The sequence below is a fragment of the Lactuca saligna genome, chromosome 4, assembly GCF_052625555.1.
Source record: "Lactuca saligna cultivar CGN05327 chromosome 4, ASM5262555v1, whole genome shotgun sequence".
Lineage (NCBI taxonomy): Eukaryota > Viridiplantae > Streptophyta > Magnoliopsida > Asterales > Asteraceae > Lactuca > Lactuca saligna.
Window position 1 is genome coordinate 194,895,614 of NC_136420.1, and position 25,318 is coordinate 194,920,931.

The 25,318-nt window shown below is 37.3% G+C and overlaps 1 protein-coding gene across 1 annotated transcript; it reads right to left on the bottom strand.

Moving 5' to 3' along the window:
• Positions 1-1,859: 1,859 nt before the first annotated feature.
• Positions 1,860-9,144, bottom strand: LOC145040407 (uncharacterized). Its single transcript, XM_078988340.1, has 4 exons — positions 9,101-9,144; positions 8,993-9,021; positions 2,214-2,330; positions 1,860-2,080 (listed from the first exon to the last, which is right to left on the bottom strand). The coding sequence occupies exons 1-4, from the start codon at positions 9,142-9,144 to the stop codon at positions 1,860-1,862; spliced, it is 411 nt and encodes a 136-aa protein (XP_078844466.1).
• Between the last annotated feature and the right edge of the window lie 16,174 nt (positions 9,145-25,318).

Here is a 25,318-nt window from a genome sequence, read left to right on the forward strand (position 1 = left end):
ATAATTAAGCATCTGTTTATGATAAAAGTAGATACCATTTTCACAAAAGTGTTGCCTTTATCCAACAAATTGTTAACCTGTCTCAATGCTTAACTTGAAAGAAAAAATATTTATGAAGAAACTGTGTATTGATTAGTTGTCTACCCTAAAGTTCAAAATTAGAAAAGAAACAACCCCTAAAAACAGCCTAATATATATTTATTAGAATATGTTAAGAGCAACAAGTGACCTTTTGAAACAGGTCATAAGCAATATCCCTTCCACTATCTCGGACATTCTCGAAAGTATTGTTAGGCTCATTGTTACCATCCATAACGTCTTGATTATGAAGTTGCAATTTAAGAACTGCTAATGGAAGACTCCCAGAAAGTAAAGCATCTTTCACAACATTTTTTTAGTCTAAATGTTCCCAACTTGCAATCATATCCTTAGGATTTTCAAATGGAATAGCTCTTGTTTCTACTTGAGAAACAAATCTCTACAACTTTAAATAGAATCTAGAGTCAACTGAGTCAACCGACATCAAACCATTTGTTGTTTCCATTGTAGAAACATGTGTGGAATCATCCTGTGATAATTCTGAATCCATAAATTCCAATGGCTTCAAACTATCCCCCTGTAACATAACACATCACATAAGCAATTTAATCACTCATACAAATATATAAAATCCCACTATTGCAAATTTGCATGAATTGAATGTTAATAAATAAGTTTTCACGTTCGTGTTAAGTAAGGAGGATATTGATGATATCAATATATATATATATACATATATATATATATATATATATAAATGATAATAAATAGAAAACTTCTCAAGATGCATATGAGATACACAAGCTAACATTTATTAGTTTACTACTAGAGGTAATCTTTTTCTCACCTATCTTTAGGCTCTCCTTCAATCTTCTCATTGTACAAGTTTTTATTCCCACCTTGACCTGCTATCATATCAAAAGCACAAGAAACGTAGTCTTATGTTTCCCTCCATATCAAAAAAGCCTCGTTCTATGGTCGCCATGTTGTCAGGTGATTCATTAAAGTAAGAAAAGAATGGACTTGCCATTGCTCCTGAACTAGTTCTAATAGTATGCAAACCAATTATTGTCTCATCCACCAGCATTCCTTTTGATGTGTTGCCTGAGTTAGATCATGAATATGCTGCAATGATCCATATCTACGTATTATTTTTTAGAGAAATGGGTGCCCAATGATAGAAGCCTGAATTATATATAAAATTAAATAGTATAAGAAAATACACCATACAATGTATGAAATCAAGATGCAAAAAAAGAATCATACCTTGATTTAGATGACACATCATTATCATTTCCACCATTATTCAGTGACAAATAAACAAGAACCAAGACCAATCTCAAGATGCCTTCATCTGCCAAACTCACACCAGCAAGCATCTCTAATGAACTAATTATCCATAAAAAAAATATAAAAACATGACATAATGTCATATTTTGTTATGTATCAATCAAACTAAGCTTATAAATAATAATCTTACCTTTCAATTAGGTTTAAAAACAATCCATAGAGTAGATACTATTTTGTTGGTATCCAATAGCTTCAACAAGAATACAACCAGAAGCTAACTCCAATGAAAGAGAGGGTGGAATTACAAAAATACCCTCTTATCTGACCAAATGAAAACATCCATGAAACACACATCCAACTGCATCTCCTATAGTAACTTCCTTTTCCATACCACCATCATTCATAATCATAGCCTTCGGATTTGACAGTTTTGGCTTTAGTAAGGAAAGTTCTCAACCATCTCCTTTGTTCACCATCATTTTCTATTTTATTTATATGCCTTGCATCATTAGATGGGCCCATTAAACCCATTATCCACTATCTACATTTGGCATATGTTCAAGGGATTCACTGTTGCACTCAGTTGATTGAAAAAATGCATAGGCAGTCAACCCATGATATCTAACCACAAAGAGAAGTTCTCTAAATAAGGCCCCCTCATGTTGACTATTTGAATGTTCACATATACCCCAAGCAAGTGAATTTATATCAGAAAGCATGGGATAGCTTACAATATGACTTACAGCTTCACCTCCACAAAAGATTCATATAAATAACTCACATCTTAAAATCAACATAAACCAAGTTTGATCATAGCAAGCACTTAAGATTGGTAGATTGGTTGTTCACCTTTGACAAGAGGAAGAAGTAAACTTCATGGTGACATGAAAGCAATAATATAAGTTCCCTGGTTGGAGAAAGGAAAGCTTCATGAAACTGTGTCAGGTTTTCTTGTAATCGAGAAGATTCCCATTTTTGCAATTGCATAATAGCAGGGCCCTCTTCACCAAATCTATAAGTCATATCGCTTCTAGCCTTCTACTACAGAAGCAAAGAACATAAATCAATTTAAACAAAAAAATGGATGTAATCAGGTTTTTACATTTTCTTAAAAATCATATACATGATGCAATAAATATGCAACAAAAATTGAAGAGGTTAAATCTGGAAATTATATGTGGTTTGTGTTTTCTGTAAGGATGGTATTAGTTCTTTGTTATATTCATTACATAAATCCAACATATACTATGAATTATGATACTCTCATAAATTGTACAAATGAATCTATCTAATCAATAAGCTATAATCTCAGGGTTGTTTAATACTCAACAAAAACCAAATCTAATGTTCTACTGAAATGGTAATTTAATTCTATGTGTAAGTTTAATTCATCTTGTTTGTAAACTTTCTTAATATAATAGATGGCCATGTTCAACTTATAAGAAATTTGACAAGTAGAAGAGTTATGGTGATGATCTTGCTATTATATCCTTTTCATTTACATATTTGGGAATCACTAGGTTTAATTTCAAATCATATACATGCATCTATTTTTAAGTATAGTGCCACACAGAGAGGGGTATATCTTCATTCTACACAACAACATAATAAATTACAAATGAGCAAAAATCAACCAAAGACCAAATCAAATTCTGGTTGTCTTACCTGAAGCCCAAAAGGTGTAAGTGTTCTATTATAAGATCCTGAGCGAGCAATGCCACAACTGAATAGATGAGGGGCATGCGCCAACAAATTTGCAGTCATAAACGCCCCGTAAGAATGTCCCCCGATTGCAATTTTTCCTGGAGGAGCCACCTGAACCACATACCATTTCCAGTTTAGTCAATCAAACATCTCACTCACTGGATCACTGAGTCGGTCAGTAGTACACCACATCATCTAATATGGTGGTTCAGAATATGAATAGATTTGATTATATCGATGATTAAATCCAATGTAAAAAGGAAACATCTCCAATCACACAAAAACCTGAATCCAAAGGAGGGGGGATGAACTAGGGTTAAAATCGAAGGAAATGTCTTTAGAATTAAAGACAAAATTTAGGAAATAACTTACCTGAGTAGCTTTGTATGAGTATATGGAAGCTTCTTCTATGTCATTTGCTTTGATTTTTCTTAGATCAACTTTTTCTCCAAACCCTATTAGTTGTTCGTACCGATTTTAGGGATTCACATGGAATAAGAAAGAGGTGTTGATGGAGAAGATGATAGGGCAACGATGGATGGTAGGAATCATGGTGATGGTCGATTGTGTTGAGGTTACAAGTGGTGAGATGTAGCTGCAACGACGATGGCGGTGGCGCAAGATAGTGGTGGTATGTACCATGGAGGGGAACTATAGAGAGAGAAATAGAGAGAGAGAGAGAGAGAAAGAGAGAGAGAGAGAGAGAGAGAGAGAGAGAGAGAGAGAGATGGTGATGAGACTGATGTGGTGAGCGTTCCTTTGGAAGCAGGAGACGCAAGTGGGGTTTTTTATTTTTTGGATTTCATTTCCCCCAAAAAAACGAAAACGCCTGCTCATAGAATAAAATTATAAAGCGACATGGTAACACGACACGCTACTTAGGATACGTGCCCTACATGTTTTTAATATTTATTTTTGTTGGACACTAATATTAGGGGCACACAAAAATGCCTGTCCACTATCCTTCAAACTTTCCTAAAGTGACATTATTTTTAGGGTACACACAAATCCGCGTCCTCTATTAGCACGTGTCATTGTTTACGCGTCATTAAACGGTTGTTTTCTAGTAGTGTTTACACTTCTAGCACTTGGATCTAAGTGTTTTCCATGTCCTAGGGTGTCTTTACTAGCATAAATAGTTTTTTAAACACTAACTGTATACATATATGTATCATTATATGATAAAATAGGATCCGTGTGTGTGCTCAAGTTTTCACTAGGCACTTAGCATCCTATACCAATCGTTCATCCAAACCACTCACTACAGGTGAGTTCATACCACTTAATCTACCTTTTAAATGATTTTAAATGCTTTTATTGGGGGGAATACAAGTTCAAACATTATAGTTACTATATCAATCACATGTGATTAATAACTATCAAACAAATGGATTTACTATACTTTTAACTGTTTTATCAAACAAACTACTTCAAAATGTTTATCAAACTATTTTACATACTAAACTCTTTACCAAACTTGTTTTTATATGATAAACCTTTTTTTAACTCTTTTATACTTATAAATTGTCAAAACCATGTCTAATGCATATTTAGTTATATAAGTAAGGTTGGAAGGACTTATGACTAATAACTCACTTTATTTCTTGTTCCTTTTTTGGTTGTGGACTTGGAGTAACCTATTGTTTGTCCGAGTTCAGTTTGATCCTTAGTTATATATTATTTATATATGTATAGCCATAAAAGCTTTTATCTCAATTCAATACCTTTTAGTATGTCACACCCCAAAACCGAGAACGGCGGAAACGTTCTGGGGCGGAGGTCATCATGTAATGTATCATAACAATGTAAAGTAGTAACCAAGCAACAACATCATCCATTGCATTAATAGTATAAGCTTCAAGTACATGTGAGTTCTTTCATAGTATAAATCTACATAATGAATATTCAAAATAAAAGACGAGTCTTGACTGCAACGTCTTCACAAAAGCTGGTCGTCATACCTGTCTTATTTGTGACCTGAGAATACAAGTTATTTTGAAAGCGAGTATCAACAATAAAGCTAGTGAATTCATAAGTATTAATGTGTCTTTGATTTGCAAAACTAGAAAGTAAAGACTTGTAAAAATTTGGAACAAGTATGTATAAGTATGAAGTGTATGAAAGTAGTTGAAAACGTTTGAACACCCTAGCAAATCCCTATGATTTATATTAGTATAAAGAGTACTCTTCTACCAAGACCTAACTGTTTTGAAAGTACACATCACTGTAAATGTGACGGTTTTTGTGACAACCCGAAATTTCCTTTTGGTCAAACCTTAAAAGTCAACCCCTTCGTATCGTGATTTAATATCATTATTTCTTATTTTTAAAAAATATAAAGTTCGTTTAATTAATTTCTAATTATTTTTAAACGAACAGGTAAAAGAAAGTGTCGTCTCGGGTTTTTATTTTTAAAACCGCAAACACTTCCCGTATTAGGATCACCCGGCTAAACTTTTATGTTTTGGGTTTGAAAATCACCTAAAAACCGTAAGCTCATATCTATGTATGAGTTTACTCCCCAAGAACTAGCCATTTGTGTTTACTCCCCAAAAAGTGAAAAGAGTAAACTCCCAAAAACTCTCTCAACTATCATCCAACATTTATTTCCAAAACTCCGATCTTGTAACTGTTCTAACCATTTCATGTTAGTAAAACACTTAATCTAGTGTTTATACACCTAGCAATCCGTTTATTTGTGTATTTTGATTAGATTTCCAAAACACCAAGAACACACACTAAGTGTTCTTGGCCCTTTTAGCTCGAATCAAGCACCATTATAGTAAGCACTCCCATCCTTAAGTGCTTGTGAGCTAGTATATCAAAAAAATACCAAGGAAATCTGCCAAGAACACCATGTTTGAGGTGTTCACAGTCCAAGAAAATGCTTGGACCGCAAACACCATAAAGTCCCTCAAAATGGACTTAAGTCCCATGGTTAGCCCTAGTTTGAAGTTCAAGACTTACCTTAACATATTTGAACCTTGAATTGATATGTTTAAGCTTTGAAAAACACCAAATACCACCATTTATAGGTGTTTACAGTCTTAGGATGCCTCAAAACCGTAAACACCCAAAAAGGTGTTTAAATGAGTCATATTCCTTTCTTAGCCCTAAAGACTAAATTAGATGTTTACCTAGTTGTGATAAGGACTTGAAATCAAGGCAATATCCCTTCCCATAAGGGTTTACGGTAGTAAACCCAAGGGAAAATACCCTTAGGCCGTAAACACCTCAAGGAGGGTGTTTTGTGTTCTTAATCCATTCCAAGAGCTAGACCACTTAGCAAGGCTACTTCTATGGATTTGTTAAACTCCAAAACAACTCATGGATTGCAATATTTGGATTTTGGACCGTAAAACATATAGTTTACTTCTGTTAACTCCAAGGGTAAAGGTCATTTAGATTGTAAACTCCCAAGGAGTTTACCCTTGGACCCCAAACACCGTAGTTATGTCCTACTAGCACTCGGATGCAAACCTTGTGAACTTTAACACTTGAAACAAAGTGTTTTCAGGTTCTAGAGTGTCCCAACTCATATTATTAGTTATAATAAGGCTAATTAGTTATACATATGTTAATTATATGATAACTAGGCTCGTTCGTGTGTACAAGTCTCCGTCTTCCACCTAGCAGCGAACCCGACACTTCAATCCAATCCACTCACCACAAGTGAGTTCATACTCCTGTTAATTAACCTTTGAAATACTTTTAAATGTTTTAAATACTTTTATGGGGGGGGGGGAATACAAGTTAAATACTTATAGTTATTACATCAATCATATGTGATTAATAACTATAGAACCAATGATTTTATCACTGTTCAAACTATTTATCAAACTGCTTTACTTGAAAATGTATTACAAATTCTTTTCTTACCAAATACTTTTATTTAAACTTTGTTATACTTATTATAAATTACATGTCCATATATGTATAGATATATAAGAAATGTTTAAAGGTCTTAGGAAGGCCATCCACCCTATTTCCTTTTCGCGCTTGAGATGTGGTCTGGTGGGATTTCGGGTAGTCATCCGAAAGTCGTTTCAATATTAATTATATATCAATTGTACATATATAGACATAAAAAGTACTTCCATGCGTATTAGTTACATCATTAGTAAGTTACCATCGGGGTAACACAGAATCATATTACTACAATTTCTAGATCAATGAGTCAGTTCATTTATGAGTCAATACTTATTACTATGAGAACATATACATTACATTACTATGAGTACATATACAACCATACTATAAAGAGAACATATACAACTATACTATAAAGAGAACATATACAACTATACTAGAGAAGAACATATACAACTATACTAGAGAAGAACATATACAACTATACTAGAGAAGAATATATACAACGATACTAGAACAAGTAACATTAAATTACATATACATGAATACGTTAACAATTGTGATCCACTGTATCGGAGCATGCTTTAAAATTCATGGCCCGAGTTGTAGCCAGAATTATCTTGGAGGGAGAGCGTGAGTCTGCGTATAGATCTATACCAGATTGACTATCCTACACCTTGCTGCTAGCTACAGTCGGACCTGCAGGTCTGCGGGTGCCAAACGTCATATCATTTTACGACCTACATTTGTCGTTGTTTATCCAGTCGATAGTATGGTACAATTAATCACATGATGCCTTAGTATAAATCCGGTTTAAGGTAGTTAGTACAGCAGTAGTTCCTATAATACAACACTACAGTACTACAATAATTTACTCTTTACACAATTAGTGATCTTTTCACTTAAATAGTTATGTACAAACTAAATTTTGAGAATGATAGTTACACTTGAGTAAATTACACACTTTTACAGTAAACGAACATACAAAACAGTTAAGCCTTGGTAGAAGGCTACTTTAGTAGAAAATATAGGTTTTTCTGAGAGATTCAAACTTTTACAAACACTTACAAACATTAACATACATTTTACAAACTTACACTTGAGACATGTTCAAACGTTTTGATAACAAACACCGACACTAAAATACTTATGAACTCACCAGCTTTATGCTGATAAACTCTTTCAAAATAACTTGTATTCTCAGGTCATCAGTAGACAGGTACCGAGGCTATCTTTTGAGAAGATGGAGCGCATCCAAGACTCATCTTATTATTTTGATTTACATTATTTTTGGTGTCTATAACTGTACAGAACACGCTTGTATTAAAATTATATATGTAATGCAATGGATGATGTTGTTTTCTTATTTACTGTTATTCTATGTTGTGATACTTTACATGATGTCCTACACCCCGGAACGTTTCCGCCATTCATGGTTTTGGGGTGTGACAGATTGGTATCAGAGCATTGTTTATAGTGAATTAAGTATATCAACCCATAAAAGATATACTAACTATAAACCCATTTGGGATTAAAACACTCTGACCAAGAGTCTATACTTTAAATATTAAAATATTTAATTAAGTATACTAGTCTGCATTCATACTAAAATCAGTGTCACAATGACAAGAACAAAAGTATTACGATTGTTAAATATCACAGGTAAGCTCGGGGATGTATGGTCTGTCCTGGGAATGGCATAGCCTGATCAACTATGCTGGTCCGAGGAGTGATTAGCATATGCCCTAGAATGGTTGTGATATGTTAACAAGTCTAAAAACTTACTAACAAAACCACAAGAAGATCAGTAGTACCTAAACTTAAAATACTATAGGTGTGTTTTGTACTACTAGCTACATATATACTATATCCTTATATCTCTCTTCTCGCGTAGATCTAAATGGCTGGATTCCATCATGGCGACCCGTACTTTCCGAATGAAGGCAACGCAGGATGGCTCGAAGCAGATTCCGATGATGAGCATCAAATCCCGTTGGATGATCATCAAGTAGAAGGCTTCTCGGATGGATCTGACTCGGAGCCCGAAGTCAACATCCTACCTCCAGTAGGTCAAGCCCCAAACAACAACCCTCGACCAGCTTTTCCAGGTCCCACTCCCTTGTGCGTAAACAAATTGAATCGCTAGAGTGACGAACAGGGTCAACCCTTACCTTACTTTGGGGACCGAACCTTTTACCACGTTAGCGATGGTGGCTTTGCGGATCGAGCTCTGCCCGTCATGATTCGCAGAATAACTCGCAATGTTGAGCAGGGTCGAGCAGCCATCGACCGGGTCGTGGAGATTGATGCCAACTCTGGTGTCAACACAATCCGCATCCGCCGTCTCGAAGAAGACATGGAATGGACCCGGAGAACCAATGAAACCTTGCAGCAACATCTGGTTGCCTCTCAAGCAGAAGTCATGGAACTTCGAGCTCGTCAAAGGGCTCATGAACGACACCTTCAAGAAGTGATACGTCAAATGAGAGACCTCAGGGTTCTCCCGAGGAATACTCATCGCTGTTAGAAGATGTATAGTACATCTTTATCTTTTGGGTTAAGGACTAGCCTTTAACATCTGTGCTCCAAGTAGAACTTGTCTGTAAAATATTCCTAACTTTCAGTACTCTAATTAGGAATCTAAGAACTGTCAAACTTTTCCATCTGGTATGATATAAGACCTATTGTTAGGTCGATTTTCCCTGAACTTATTACATCGGTAATACCAGTACTATTGACGTCTACCTAATCTGTGGGAAAAATCTTTACACTTGTGTTTTCCTACTAATCTTCCTTGTTATGATCTCAAACACTCATTCAACCATTGGGCTATGGTTAGTTAGTCCATGTGGAACTCTCACCTTACTTACAAATTGATTCTTACCACTTTGCTTATCTTTATAAACTTATAGCTGAAAAATGCCTCCTCGCAAATCTCCCCGAAATAACCCTGCACCTCCACCGCCTCCTCCACCTCCGGTCATCGATACAGCAGCCCTAAATGCTGCCATAGCTGCAGTAGTGGCAACTACCATGGCACAGTATCACTCTACTGATGCCAGGAGAGGTGGAACCCCTATTAACTCTATTCCGGTTGAAACTTCTGTGCGCTCGAGAGAGTGCTCTTACAAGGATTTTACCAACTGCAAGCCGAAGTCTTTTCATGGGACCGGCGGAGTCATTTCCCTCTTGTAATGGTTCGAGAAGATTGAATCAGTCTTCAAAATTTGTTCATGCCCTGCTGCGAACAAAGTCAAATATGCCGCATGCACCTTTGAAGGAAAGGCCGTGACGTGGTGGAATGGCCACGTTAAAGCTCTAACCCTCTTCGTAGCCAACGACATAGGCTGGGAGACGATGAAAGACCTCATGATTGAGGAATACTGCCCAAGGGGCAAAATCCAGAAATTGGAGCAGGAGCTTTGGAGCCTAACCATGAAGGGCACCAACATTGTCGCTTATACAGCCACATTCAGCGAACTGGTGGCCCTCTGCCCCAATATGGTTCCCACTGAAGGGAAAAAGATCGAAAGGTACATATTGGGGCTAGTGCCTCCGTATCAGAGGAACGTCCTATCATTAAACCCCGCTACCTTCGACAGCGCCAAGCGACTGGCATAGCGACTCATTGACCATGGAGTCAAAACCCCTGTAACAACAACAACCCTAGCCATCCCGAAACCCTACAAACCCGCTGACACTAAGCGGAAGTTTTGGAAGACAAGAAGAAATAGCGAACTGCTAAAAATCAGGAAGTTGTGGCTGTTCATGCTGCGATAACCCCTGCTGCTGATACTGCTCCGATGAGACAGTATGCTGGAAATTTGCCTAAGTGCAACAAATGCAACTTCCACCACAACGGCCCCCGCCGTGAAATGCAGTTCTCTAACTGCAACAGGAAAGGACACACCGTCCGTTTCAGTAAATCCTCGGCAAGGCCGATCACTCAAGTCCCCGGCTCTGGCGCGAGCCCGACTTGCTATGGATGTGGTAAAGTAGGCCACTACAAGAGGGACTACCCCAAAGTGAAGAATATTGGTGGAGTAGGGAGGGTACTGGCAATAGGCCATGGGAAGCAGTTGCTGACCCGACAGTGGTAACTGGTATGTTCCTCCTCGATAACTCCTATACATGCATTCTGTTCGATAGTGGAGCGGAGCGAAGCTTCGTGAACCATAAATTTGCTCGCATGCTTAAACAACAAACACACGCACTTAAAGAACAATTCATAGTAGAAATGGCTAATGGAAAAACAGAAAACACCAATAGCATATACTTAGGATGTACCCTAACTCTAGATAACCATTCATTCCCAATCGACCTTATGCCGGTCTCGATTAAAAGCTTCGACGTTATCATCGGCATGGATTGGTTGAGCCTTCATCGCGCCGACATCATGTGCTTCGAGAAAGTAGTCCGTGTAAACTTCCCATCTAACGAAACTCTTATCATCTGCAGCGACAAACCCAGTGTGAGTCTCCGTATTATATCAAGTATTCAAGCACAGAAATATCTGTGTAAAGAATACCATGCATTCCTTGCTCACATCGTCGACACGAACCTCGAAATGAAAGAACTAAAGAACATTCCAGTAGTGAGAGACTTCCCCGACATTTTACCAGAAGAGCTACCAGGATTACCTCCGCAACGACAGATCGAGTTCAGAATCGACTTAGTCCCAGGAGCTGTCCCAGAGATGCAGGAACTGTGTGGTCAACTTAACGAACTGCTCAGCAAGGGCTTCATAAGACCAAGCTTCTCACCTTGGGGAGCACCAGTCTTATCTGTTAAGAAGAAAGACAGATCATTCCGTATGTGTATTGACTACAGGGAACTCAACAAACTGACGGTCAAGAATCGATACCCTCTGTCGTGCATAGACGATCTATTTGACCAACTGCAAGGGGCGAGTTACTTCTCCAAAATTGATCTGAGATCCGAATATCACCAGTTACGATTACTAGAGGAGGATGTTCCAAAGACAACCTTCCGAACTCGTTACGGACACTACAAGTTCGTGGTGATGCCATTCGGATTGACCAATGCGCCAGCAGTTTTCATGGACCTGATGAACAGAGTATGCCGACCTTACTTGGATTAGTTTGTCATCGTTTTCATTGACGACATCCTGATCTACTCCCGAAGTAAGGAAGAGCATGCCGATCACCTGCGACAAGTTCAAGGAACATTACGAACGGAGAAACTCTATGCGAAGTTCTCGAAATGTGAATTTTGGATCTGAAGAGTCGAATTCTTAGGACACGTGGTAAGCGAAGAGGGAATCCACGTGGACCCATCCAAAATTAAAGCCATTGAGAACTGGTCAGCACCAAAGACGCCTACAAAAATTCATCAATTTCTAGGCCTCGCTGGCTACTACCACAGATTCATACAGAACTTATCCCGAATAGCGAAACCTCTTACAACCCTGACCCAAAAAGGCGTGGCCTTTGACTGGGAAGAGAAACAAGAAAGAGCGTTCCAAACGCTCAAGCGAGCCTTGTGCACCGCACCAATACTATCTCTCCCCGAAGGGATAGAAGACTTCATAGTCTATTGCGATGCATCGAACCAAGGACTCGGGTGTGTTCTGATGCAGCGAGGTAAGGTCATCGCCTATGCCTCCAGACAGTTGAAGACACACGAACTTAACTACACAACCCACGATCTTAAGCTAGGAGCCGTGGTGTTTGCTCTGAAGATCTGGAGACATTACTTGTACGGTACGAAAAGCACTATCTTTACCGACCACTAGAGTTTACAACACATATTCGATCAGAAGGAGCTCAACATGAGACAACGACGGTGGGTCGAGCTACTCCGTGACTACGAATGCGATATCCGTTATCATTCGGGTAAAGCCAGCGTAGTAGCAGACGCCTAAGTCGGAAGGAATATTCCGGTCGCAGGGTCAGGTCATTGTCAATAACCATCCATTCACACTTGTCTAAACAAATTTAGGCGGCCCAACTTGAAGCCATGAAACCTGAAAATGCGACGAGTGAATCCCTCAGAGGAATGGACAAGAATTTAGAAGCCAAGGGTGACGGAGCCTTATATTTCATGGACCGCATCTGGACACCAAAACACAGTGGTTTCCGAGACTTGGTCATGACCGAGGCGCACAACACTCGGTATTCCATCCATCCAGGTTCAGATAAGATGTATCTGGATCTTAAAAAGCTATACTGGTGGCCTAATATGAAAGCAGAGATTGCTACCTTCGTAAGTAAATGCCTTACTTGCGCAAAGGTTAAGGTCGAGTACCAGAAGCCCTCCGGTTTACTGCAACAACCAGAGATTCCAGAATGAAAGTGGGAGTGGATCACTATGGATTTCATAACCAAGTTGCCCAAGACAACGGGTGGACTTGATACCATATGGGTCATCGTTGATATATTGACCAAGTCTGCACACTTCCTGCCTATCAAAGAAACCGACAAGATGGAGAAACTTATGAGAACATACATTAGGGAAATCGTACGGCTACATGGTGTGCCTATATCCATTATCTCCGATAGAGATAGTAGGTTCACCTTAAGATTCTGGCAATCACTACAACATTCCCTGGGAACAAGGCTAGACATGAGCACAACCTACCATCCACAGACCGACGGAAAAAGTGAGAGAACAATCCAGACCTTAGAAGATATGTTGCGTGCTTGTGTAATTGACTTTGGAAAAGCGTGGGATACCCATTTACCCCTCGTCGAATTTTCCTACAACAATAGTTATCACACGAGTATAAATGCACCACCATTCGAGGCCCTCTATGGCCGAAAGTGCAGATCCCCTCTATGCTGGGCTGAGGTGGGTGATACCCAGTTAGCTAAGGGACGAGTTCCCGAAAGCACTCTCACAGGTCCGTAGATCATTCGGGAAATGACACAGAAGATCGTTCAAATTCGTGAATGATTGAAAGCCTCTAGAGACCGACAAAAGAGCTACGCTGATAAGCGAAAAAAACCTTTGGAATTTCAAGTGGGAGGCCGAGTCCTTCTCAAAGTCTCACCCTGGAAAGGCTTGATATGCTTCGGTAAGCGTGGGAAGCTTAATCCGAGGTAGATAGGGCCTTTCGAGATTCTCGCAAGAGTTGGCCTCGTAGCTTACAAACTCGACCTACCCGACACACTTCGTAACGTACATTCTACATTCCACGTATCTAACTTGAAAAAGTGTATGTCCGACGAGACTCTTGTAATCCCACTCGACGAGATCGAGATCAACGAGAGCCTCAACTTCGTGGAAGAACCTGTAGAGATCATGGACCGTGAGGTCAAGCAGACGAAACAAAGTCGTATCCTGATTGTGAAGGTTCGCTGGAACGCCAAGCGAGGACCAGAATTCACTTGGGAACGCGAGGATCCGATGAAATTGAAATACCCTCATCTCTTTGCTTAGTTATTTGTAACTACTTTATTTTCTTAGACTTTAATTTCGGGACGAAATTCCCTTAACAGGGGGAAGATGTGACAACCCGAAATTTCCTTTTGGTCAAACCTTAAAAGTCAACCCCTTCGTATCGTGATTTAATATCATTATTTCTTATTTTTAAGAAATATAAATTTCGTTTAATTAATTTATTGTTATTTTTAAACGAACGGGTAAAAGAAAGTGTCGTCTCGGGTTTTTATTTTTAAAACCACAAACACTTCCCGTATTAGGATCACCCGGCTAAACTTTTATGTTTTGGGTTTGAAAAACACCTAAAAACCGTAAACTCATATCTATGTATGAGTTTACTACCCAAGAACTAGCCATTTATGTTTACTCCCCAAAAAGTGAAAAGAGTAAACTCCCAAAAATTCTCTCAACTATCATCCAACATTTAATTCCAAAACTCTGATCTTGTAAGTGTTCTAACCATTTCAAGTTATTAAAACACTTAATCTAGTGTTTGTACACCTATTCATCCGTTTATTTGTGTATTTTGATTAGATTTCCAAAACACCAAGAACACACACTAAGTGTTCTTGGCCCTTTTAGCTCGAATCAAGCACCATTATAGTAAGTACTCCCATCCATAAGTGCTTGTGAGCTAGTATATCAAAGAAATACCAAGGAAATTTGCCAAGAACACCATGTTTGAGGTGTTCATGGTCCAAGAAAATGCTTGGACTGCAAACACCATAAAGTCCCTCAAAATGGACTTCAGTCCCATGGTTAGCCCTTGTTTGAAGTTCAAGACTTACCTTAACATATTAGAACCTTGCATTGATATGTTTAAGCGTCGAAAAACACCAAACATCACCATTTATAGGTGTTTACGGTCTTAGGATGCCCCAAAACCGTAAACACCCAAAAAGGTGTTTAAATGAATCATATTCCTTTCTTAGCCCTAAAGACTAACTTAGATGTTTCCCTTGTTGTGATAAGGACTTGAAATCAAAGCAATATCCCTTCCCATAAGCGTTTACGGTAGTAAACCCAAGGGAAAATACCCTTAGGCCGTAAACACCTCAAGGATGGTGTTTTGTGGTCTTAATCCATTCCAAGAGCTAGACCACTTAGCAAGGCTACTTCTATGGACTTGTTAAACTCCAAAATGACTCATCGATTGCAATATTTGGATTTTGGACCGTAAACCCTAGAGTTTACTACCGTAAAATCCAAGGGTAAAGGTCATTTAGACCGTAAACTCCCAAGGAGTTTACCCTTGGACCCCAAACACCCTAGTTATGCCCTACTAGTAGTCGGATGCAAACCTTGTGAACTTTAACACTTGAAACAAAGTGTTTTCAGGTTATAGAGTGTCCTAACTGATATTATTAGTTATAATAAGGCTAATTAGTTATACATATGTTCATTATATGATAACTAGGCTCGTGCCTGTGTACAAGTCTCCGTCTGCCACCTACCACCGAACCCGACACTTCAATCCAATCCACTCACCACAAGTGAGTTCATACCCCTGTTAATTAACCTTTGAAATACTTTTAAATGTTTTAAATAATTTTATGTGGGGGAATACAAGATAAATACTTATAGTTATTACATCAATCACATGTGATTAATAACTATAGAACCAATGATTTTATCACTGTTCAAACTGTTTATCAAACTGCTTTACTTTAAAATGTTTTACAAACTCTTTTCTTACCAAATACTTTTATTTAAACTTTGTTATACTTCTTATAAATTACATGTCCATATATGTATAGATATATAAGAAATGTTTAAAGGGGTTAGGAAGGCCATCCACCCTATTTCCTTTTCGCGCTTGAGATGTGGTCTTGTGGGATTTAGGGTAGTCGTCCGAAAGTCGTTTAAATATTAATTGTATATGAATTGTACATATATAGACATAAAAAGTACTTCCATATTCATGCGTATTAGTTACATCATTGGTAAGTTACCATCGGGGTAACACATAATCATTCTACTACAATTTCTAGATCAATGAGTCAGTTTATTTATGAGTCAATACTTATTACTATGAGAACATATACATTACATTACTATGAGTACATATACAACTATACTATAAAGAGAACATATACAACTATACTATAAAGAGAACATATACATCTATACTAGAGAAGAACATATACAACTATACTAGAGAAGATGATACACAACTATGCTAGAGAAGAACATATACAATGATACTAGAACAAGTAACATTACATTACATATACATGAATACGTTAACAATTGCGATCCACTGTATCACAGCATGCGTTAAATGTCATGGCCCGAGTTGTAGCCAAAATTATCTTGGTGGGAGAGCGTGAGTTTGCGTATAGATCTATACTGGATTGACTATCCTACACCTTGCTGCTAGCTACAGCCGGACCTACAGGTGTGCGGGTGCCAAACGTCATATCATTTTACGACCTACATTTGTCGTTGTTTATCCAGTCGATAGTATGGTACAATTAATCACATGATGCCTTAATATAAATCCGGTTTAAGGTAGTTAGTACAGCAGTAGTTCCTATAATACCACACTACAATAGTACATTAATTTACTCTTTACACAATTAGTGATCTTTTCACTTAAACACTTATGTACAAACTATATTTTGAGAATGATAGTTACACTTGAGTAAATTACACACTTTTACAGTAAACGAACATACAAAACAGTTAAGCCTTGGTAGAAGCCTACTTTAATAGAAAATATAGGTTTTTCTGAGAGATTCAAACTTTTACAAACACTTACAAACATTTACATACATTTTACAAACTTACACTTTAGACATGTTCAAACGTTTTGATAACAAACACCGACACTAAAATACTTATGAACTCACCAGCTTTATGCTGATAAACTCTTTCAAAATAACTTCTATTCTCAGGCCATCAGTAGACAGGTACCGAGGCCAGCTTTTGAGAAGATGGAGCGCATCCAAGACTCATCTTATTATTTTGATTTACATTATTTTTGGTGTATATAACTGTACAGAACACGCTTGTATTAAAATTATATATTTCATGCAATGGATGATGTTGTTTGCTTATTTACTGTTATTCTGTGTTGTGATACTTTACATGTTGTCCTCCACCCCGGAACGTTTCCGCCATTCATGGTTTTGGGGTGTGATAGTTTTTCCCTGTTTAACTGTTGTTATAAAACTATAATCTACCTCATCGATTATGTAAATGTGTCACCAAATAAAGGTAGTAATATAATTATATAAGTATTAGTCTACCTCGTCGTTTATGCGAATACATAACAAACTAAAGGAAGTGAACTAATAAGTTAAATATTATCCTTTGGTACTAGGATAAACACGCCATAGGAATTACCGAATAGTATTAACTGTAGTCATCCGAAAATGTACACTTACCTATGTTGCTAATAGCTAGGTGTAGGAATAGTTAGTCCCTTAAAGTATACCTATAATGGTATCAACCGTAGACATCCGTATATGTGCATTTACCTCTGTAGCTAACAGAGGTTATAGTAATGGTATGTCCCGAAATGCTTGTAACTGATCCTATGTAATAGTATTTATTAAACGTATTGATGTAGACGTGTTCATGTAAGCGTATCTCTATAAACATATCAATGTAAACGTATCTCTGTAAGCGTATCTATCTAAACGTATTCATGTAAGTGTATCTATGAAAATGTACTCATGTAAGCGTATATATGTAAACGTAGTCATGTAACATGTAATGTATTAGTATAGACTCATGAATGAACTGACTCTTGTGTGATTCCTTATACCTGGAATTGTAAGTAGTATCTCCTAACTATACCTATTAAAGTTACTAGTAATGTACGAGTATAACCGGAAGTATACATTTGCTACTCAAATGTACTGAACTAACTAGTGGAACCTTTATACTTATATCTGTATACATGATATATAAATAATATTTAGATGACATTCGAACGAGTAATCGATACCCTAAGGCCACATCCCAATGAGGAAAAGGAAATAAAGTAAGCTAACCGTCCTAAGTCCTTTAAACATTACTTATATAACGATAAATATATGGGCATGCATTTGACAATATAAAAGCGTAAAAGAAGTTGTCTAAAACCTTTGAAAAGTTTAATAATAAGAAATGATGACCTGATGTCAGTTTATAAAACGATTGAAAGTATTTTGTTTGATAAGACAGTTTAAGTATAAAGAAAACCTTTGTTTGAAAACACCTTTGTTACAGAGTTTGAAAGGAATTTACAGTGTGTAAGACAGTTTGATAAAGAGCTTTAAACATGTAAAAACATTTAAGAAAGTCATTTGTAGTAATATGTTTAGTCAAACTGCTAAACCTATAGTAAATCCATTTGTATACTAGTTATAAATCCCATATGATTGATTTATTAACAGCAAGTATAGCAAAAGATTGATGTTTTTCGTGCCAATTTAATCGGATGTTTGTAGTACCAAAGATGGACACATAAACATACCATATAAGCAGAGTGTTTAATTTATATATATATATATATATATATATATATATATATATATATATATACATATATATATATATAACAACATTTTTCATTTCAAAAGTTATGATGTTATCGTGATATATTTTTCATACAAAAGTTTCCCTATAATAGTTATAAATTACATATGATTCCATTGATAAAAAGCGTATAACGAAACTTTATTATATAACACACAATAATAATTGAGTGTTTTACTTGTCTTCCACCACTTAAAAGCATATAAAAGTATTTATAAAATATTTAACAGTGTGAATTATAGGGGTATTAACTCAGTTGATAGATTGAAGAAAGCGTGACGAAAACCGAGCAGAACTTCTACTAGAGAAAGCGGATTTCTCTGGATTCTCGGGAGCGTAAAACTTCCTTTCTAACTTGGATATGAAAATCGGGCCTTTGGGATGACTCCGAGGGTTGAAACGCAGAGCTTCGGCACGACAAAGGGAGGAAATGAGCAAAAATGGCCGGCATCCTCGCACCCTTTATATAGGGTCTGAATCCTCGGATTACGCTGGGCGTACCAAGGTATTACGTTGGGCGTAATCCGGATCAGACCGGTGACTCCTCCTCCAATGGATAATATCGGGTATTTATAATTAAATTAAATATTTCAATTATTAATAAACTTAAAAAATTCATATCTTCCTCATACGAACTCCGTTTTCGACATTCTTTATAGCCACGCGTATGTGAGACTACGATCTACAACTTTCGTTTAGACTCTGTTGGCTAATTTTGAATTTATTTTTTATAATATATTTTTAATAGACCGGGACAGGAAAAGTCCGTTAAAATTTCATAACTCCTTCATCCGCTATTTGTTTTCGCCAGACTTTTTAACATTGTAATACCATTGATGAGATCTTCGATTCTCATTTAGGTCATGTTGGCAAAAATCCGCTCGATCTCGATTTCGAGTTTTTAGCTATCTACTGCTATGTCTGAAACTTCGAAAAATCGTAACTTCCTCATATGAAGTCAGATTTGGGCATTCTTTTTATGTATGCTTACGGTTTTGGGATTTCTAAAACTTTCATTTAGATACCTAAGGCTAAAAATTATTTTATTGAAACTTCGCGTTTTACGTCTATCAGTGTTGCCGATTCTTGCTGCGAATCTTAGATTGGTCATAACTTCTTCGTTATAACTTGGATTTTAGTGTTCTTTATATGCACGAAAACCTTGATACGATTCCTACCACTTTGTTTAACCCAAATAATATTTTAGGAAAGTTAAATTTCTACCTATATTTGATTGGTGTTACATTTCATTTTCTCAAAATATCGGGTTGTCACATCATCCCCCCGTTAGAGCGAATTTCATCCCGAAATTAGAGTTTAAGCAGAATTGATACTGTGCTATAGATAGAAGTTTTATTTGGTCTTCGCAATCCCATGTGAATTCAGATCCTGGTATGGCCTTCGAGCGAACCTTTCACTATCGGGGAATGGCTTTGTCTTTTTCGTTTGCCTTACTGGTGTGATAATTCTTCTTGGTCGAATGTATGTTTCATGTTTTGTGGACTGTGAAATTAGTACACCTTGTACCCTACAAGTAGTGTCTCTAGATCTTCAGAGCAATTGTCCCTGCTCCTGACTCAAGATCATGTGTTGTATAGTTAACTTCCTGTGTCTTAAGCTATCTTGAGGTATAGGCAGTGACCTTTCCTCTAGCATAAGAACACAACCAATTCATACTGATTACGAAGTCAAAACCTTATGGTCAATTAGATGTCGTGAAGATCTAAAAGTAAGTATGATTACTCATGAATTAAGGAAAAAGAATAGGTACTTTTGTTCCATCTGTCTCTCTTGCCCCGATCAGCGGGAAGGGCATGTGTTTGGCTTGTAAGTTTATTCGCATGGCAGCATGATCACTCGTAGTCTTAAGCAGTCTCCATCCTGAAGTTCATATTAGAACTCATACCTGGTTCATCAATTACAGTTTCGCATATACGAGTCGTATATAATTAAGATTGAAAAGGTAGTCGAATAAATGATTCTTCTTTAAGCCCACATCCCAATGAGGAAAAGAAGTTAAAGTGGAATCATCAATTCTAAACTTGTAGAAACTTGATTATATACCACCCCTATGTATACATTCTTTAGCGATAGGTCAACTGTATGGGTCTTTGGATTGAAATTAATGTGTTGTACAAGTGGTACTTCGGGGAGGTTTGCTGAGTTTTTCTTCGGAAGGATAAGTAACATGAGGGACTCTATGCATGAGTACCTCGGAGTTCTGGAATGACGGATTTGCTTAGAAAGGCGATTTTGGAGAAAGAGATGTGTGCACAAAATTGGTATTGTAAGGATCGAATTGAGTCAAACTGTATGATGATATCAGACTAACTTGGAAATAAAGGCATCAGATTCGATTATAAGGGTGTTACAGACAAAAGACAACAGTGCAACTTTTAAAGGAGTTACAATACTTTAGTTTTACTGTAAGAATATTGCTGCGAACAAGGTATACTACAAAAGGCAAGTATACGCAGCACGAAGGTCCTCTTTACTGACGGGATCTCACAAAAGATAAGACTCGAGTTGCACTAGTTTTAAACATGTTTAACAACATACTTAATACTGACGATTGGAAGTGAACTCCTATTATAGTCGGGTCCTTCATTGCCTTTTTCCATTCTGAGGTCAAACTCCTCCTCTTCCACTGTCATTCTTCTCTGTTGGGCAGTCCTCTTGAAGTGTCCCATCACGCCACATAGATGGCATATCCGGGAAATTTTGACATTGGTGGTTGAAGTAATGTGTTGGATCCGAGTCCTGCAGAAGCGGGTAGTGTGTCCGTTCTTGTTGCAGGTCTTGCAGCGTAACAGACGACAACTACCTAGGTCATGGAAGCTGCACTTATTGCAGTTTGGTAGGTTTCCAGCATACTATCTGGATGGGTTAGGGGTAATTGGTATACCAGAAGGGATGGTAGTAGGAGGTACAGATGTCGTGGCTGTGAAAGCTGCCACCGTTTGTTGTCTTTTGCTCGCCCATTTGGATGATTTGCCTTTAGCTTTAGCCCAAACTTTTGTTTGCTATTTTTGGACTCAGGATTCGGGGTGTTGTGGTAGTTTGTTGCTCGTTGAGGGATTTGATTGTTACTTGGATTGGAATTATTGTTAACAATCCCGCTAACATTCGCGTTGTTAAGGTGGGTCAGAACAGCTGACACGGCAGCCGAGACTGCAGCTTGAAAGGTAGCTACATCAATCTGAAGAGTTGGTGTTTGGTTGATGGGTTGGTTGTTTTTCTTCGGCGACATGATTCTGTTATACGGAAAGAAAAATGAATTTGTGAGTGAGTATGGTTGAGTAGTACAGATTAGAAGTATGTTTATGATGGTTTGACCTACATCCCTATGATGCAGTCCTAGTTCAGAGTAGAAGTATGTTTATGATATTTTGACCTACTTCCCTATGATGCAGTCCTAATTCAGAGTAGAAGTATGTTTGTAGAATGGTCTTAAAACGTTTATCATTCAAGCCGAGGTATTACAGGTTGGTGGATAATATGATCCAACCCTTAAAAGAGGCTTGAAAATGATTCCAGAGTTAAATTACCATAGTCCAATAACTTGAGTAAATGGGGTTTCAGATAGACTCCAACGATAGTATAATGAAGGTATTTGAACAAAGAGTAGCACGGAAGTTAGCCGACTGTCCATATAATCTATGTTTAAGAGGTAATAAGTTCGGGAAAAGTAACTTTGTAGAAGGTCTTACATCATATTCAGAGTAGAAAAGTCCTTGATAGGCTAAAAGTCCTAACTAAAAGTACTTACAGTACAAGATAATCAGATAGAAAGCACTACACATAACATAGACATGAACACGGTTCTTTAAAACAAAGAAGGAAGTAAGGTATCTCCTATGGTGAACCCTTAGTTCAGTTAGTTGATGTTCCATGTGAAGCTGGTATCTCTTGTAGAACCCTCTGGCGTACTTGGAGTTCTATGACTTCGGATTGGGTTTCAGCTTGTGTTCGTAGCACGGTTTCATGGTTTCTCTCAGATCTCTGACACGTGATCAAGGCGATTGGTGCGTATGGTATGCATTTTTTCATTGGCATTAACCTCTTTGATACGTTGAAAAGTCGTCCTGCCCTGAATTTTGTTTCGGGAAACTCTACGGATTAGGATTTGTACAACTCTGTCTGCTGGGCTCCCTTCATTTACATTGTATAAGCTTTGGTCTCCTTTAAAAGGCATAGGTTGATGTTGCTCTTCGCTCCATGTTTCCAAGCATTCTACCCAAGGAGGCATCAGACCATGAAGAGTTGGACGAGGGTTAGGGTTTGAATTGGGTGCTACCGGGGGTACGTTCTCATCCTCGAGTTCGGAGTTATCATCATCCGAAAGGTCTTCAGCATGGTGATCATTCAAAAGGGATTGGATGATCGTTCTCTGGTTCTTCTCTGAACCATCCAGCATTGCCTTTGTTCAGGAAGTACGGGTTGCCGTGGGGATGGAGTCCAGCCATTTTATCTATGTGAGGATTGGGGTAAGAAAATAATTATTAGATAATATTCATTAGTTACATCAGTATTTGTAAAGTGCATACCAGTTATATGTAATCAAAACAGGATAGGCCTTCGAATAAGTGACCTTAACTCCAAATTCACAAGGAATAGGGGTAAAGCAAAAATTTCACCGATTTTAAGTCTGTGACATCCTAGTTACATATAACCTTAGGGTATCCACTTAGCAACCATCAACTTAGTAATGAAGATCATTTTTATTTCTCAAGTAATTATAGTAACAGAAAATACTCTTATAGTATTCTAGACTTAGGTTCTGTTATAATGTTCTCAGTGTGGTAGTGTTGGTATGTTTTTAGACTTGTTGACACATCACAACCATTCTTGGGCATGTGCTAATCACTCCTTGGACCAACATAGTTGATCCGGCTATGCCATTCCCAAGACTAACCATACATCCCCGAGCTTACCTGTGATATTCAACAATCGTAATACTTTTTTTCTTGTCATTGTGACACGGATTTTAGTATGAATGCAGGCACGTATGCTCAATCAAGTATTTTATTATTTAAAAGCATAAACTCTTGGTCATAGTATTTTTAATCCCATTGAATTTATAGTTAGTATATCTTTTAAGGGTTGATATACTTAATTCACTATAAACAATGCTCTGATACCAATCTATCACACCCCAAAACCGAGAACGGCGGAAACATTCTGGGGCGGAGGACGTCATGTAATGTATCATAACAATGTAAAGTAGTAAACAAGCAACAACATCATCCATTCCATTAATAATATAAGTTTCAAGTACATGTGAGTTCTTTCATATTATAAATCTACATAATGAATATTCAAAATAAAAGACGAGTCTTGACTGCTCCATCTTCACAAAACTTGGTCGTTGTACCTGTCTTATTTGTGACCTGAGAATACAAGTTATTTTGAAAGCGAGTATCAGCAATAAAGCTGGTGAATTCATAAGCATTAATGTGTCTTTGATTTGCAAAACAGGAAAGTAAAGACTTGTAAACATTTGGAAAAAGTATGTATAAGTATGAACTGTTTGAAAGTAGTTGAGAACGTTTGAACACCCTAGCAAATCCCTATGATTTCTATTAGTATAAAGAGTAGTCTTCTACCAAGACCCAACTGTTTTGAAAGTACGCATCACTGTAAATGTGACGGTTTTTCCCTGTTTAACTGTTGTTATAAAAGTATAATATACCTCATCGATTATGTAAATGTGTCACCAAATAAAGGTACTAATATAATTATATAAGTATTAATCTACATCGTCGTTTATGCGAATGTATAACAAAGTAAAGGAAATGAACTAATAACTTAAATATTATCCATTGGTACTAGGATAAACACGGCATAGGAATTACCGAATAGTATTAACAGTAGTCATCTGAAAATATACATTTACCTCTGTTGCTAACAGCTGGGTGTAGGCATAGTTAGTCCCTTAAAGTATACCTATAATGGTATCAACCGTAGACATCCGTAGATGTGCATTTACCTCTGTAGCTAACAGAGGTTATAGGAATGGTAAGTCCCGAAATGCTTGCAGCTGATCCTATGTAATAGTATTTATTAATGTATTAATATAGATGTGTTCATGTAAGCGTATCTCTATAAACGTATCAATGTAAACGTATCTCTGTAAGCGTATCTATGTAAATGTATTCATGTAAGCGTATCTATGAAAATGTACTCATGTAAGCGTATATATGTAAACGTAGTCATGTAACATGTAATGTATTAGTATAGACTCATGAATGAACTGACTCTTGTGTGATTCCTTGTACCTGGAATTGTAAGTAGTATCTCCTAACTATACCTATTATAGTTACTAGTAATGTACGATTATAACCGGAAGTATACCTTTGCTACTCAAAGGTACTGAACTGACTAGTGGAAAGTTTATACTTATATCTGTATACATGATATATAAATAATATTTAGACGACATTCGGACGAGCAACCGATACCTTAAGGCCACATCCCAACGAGG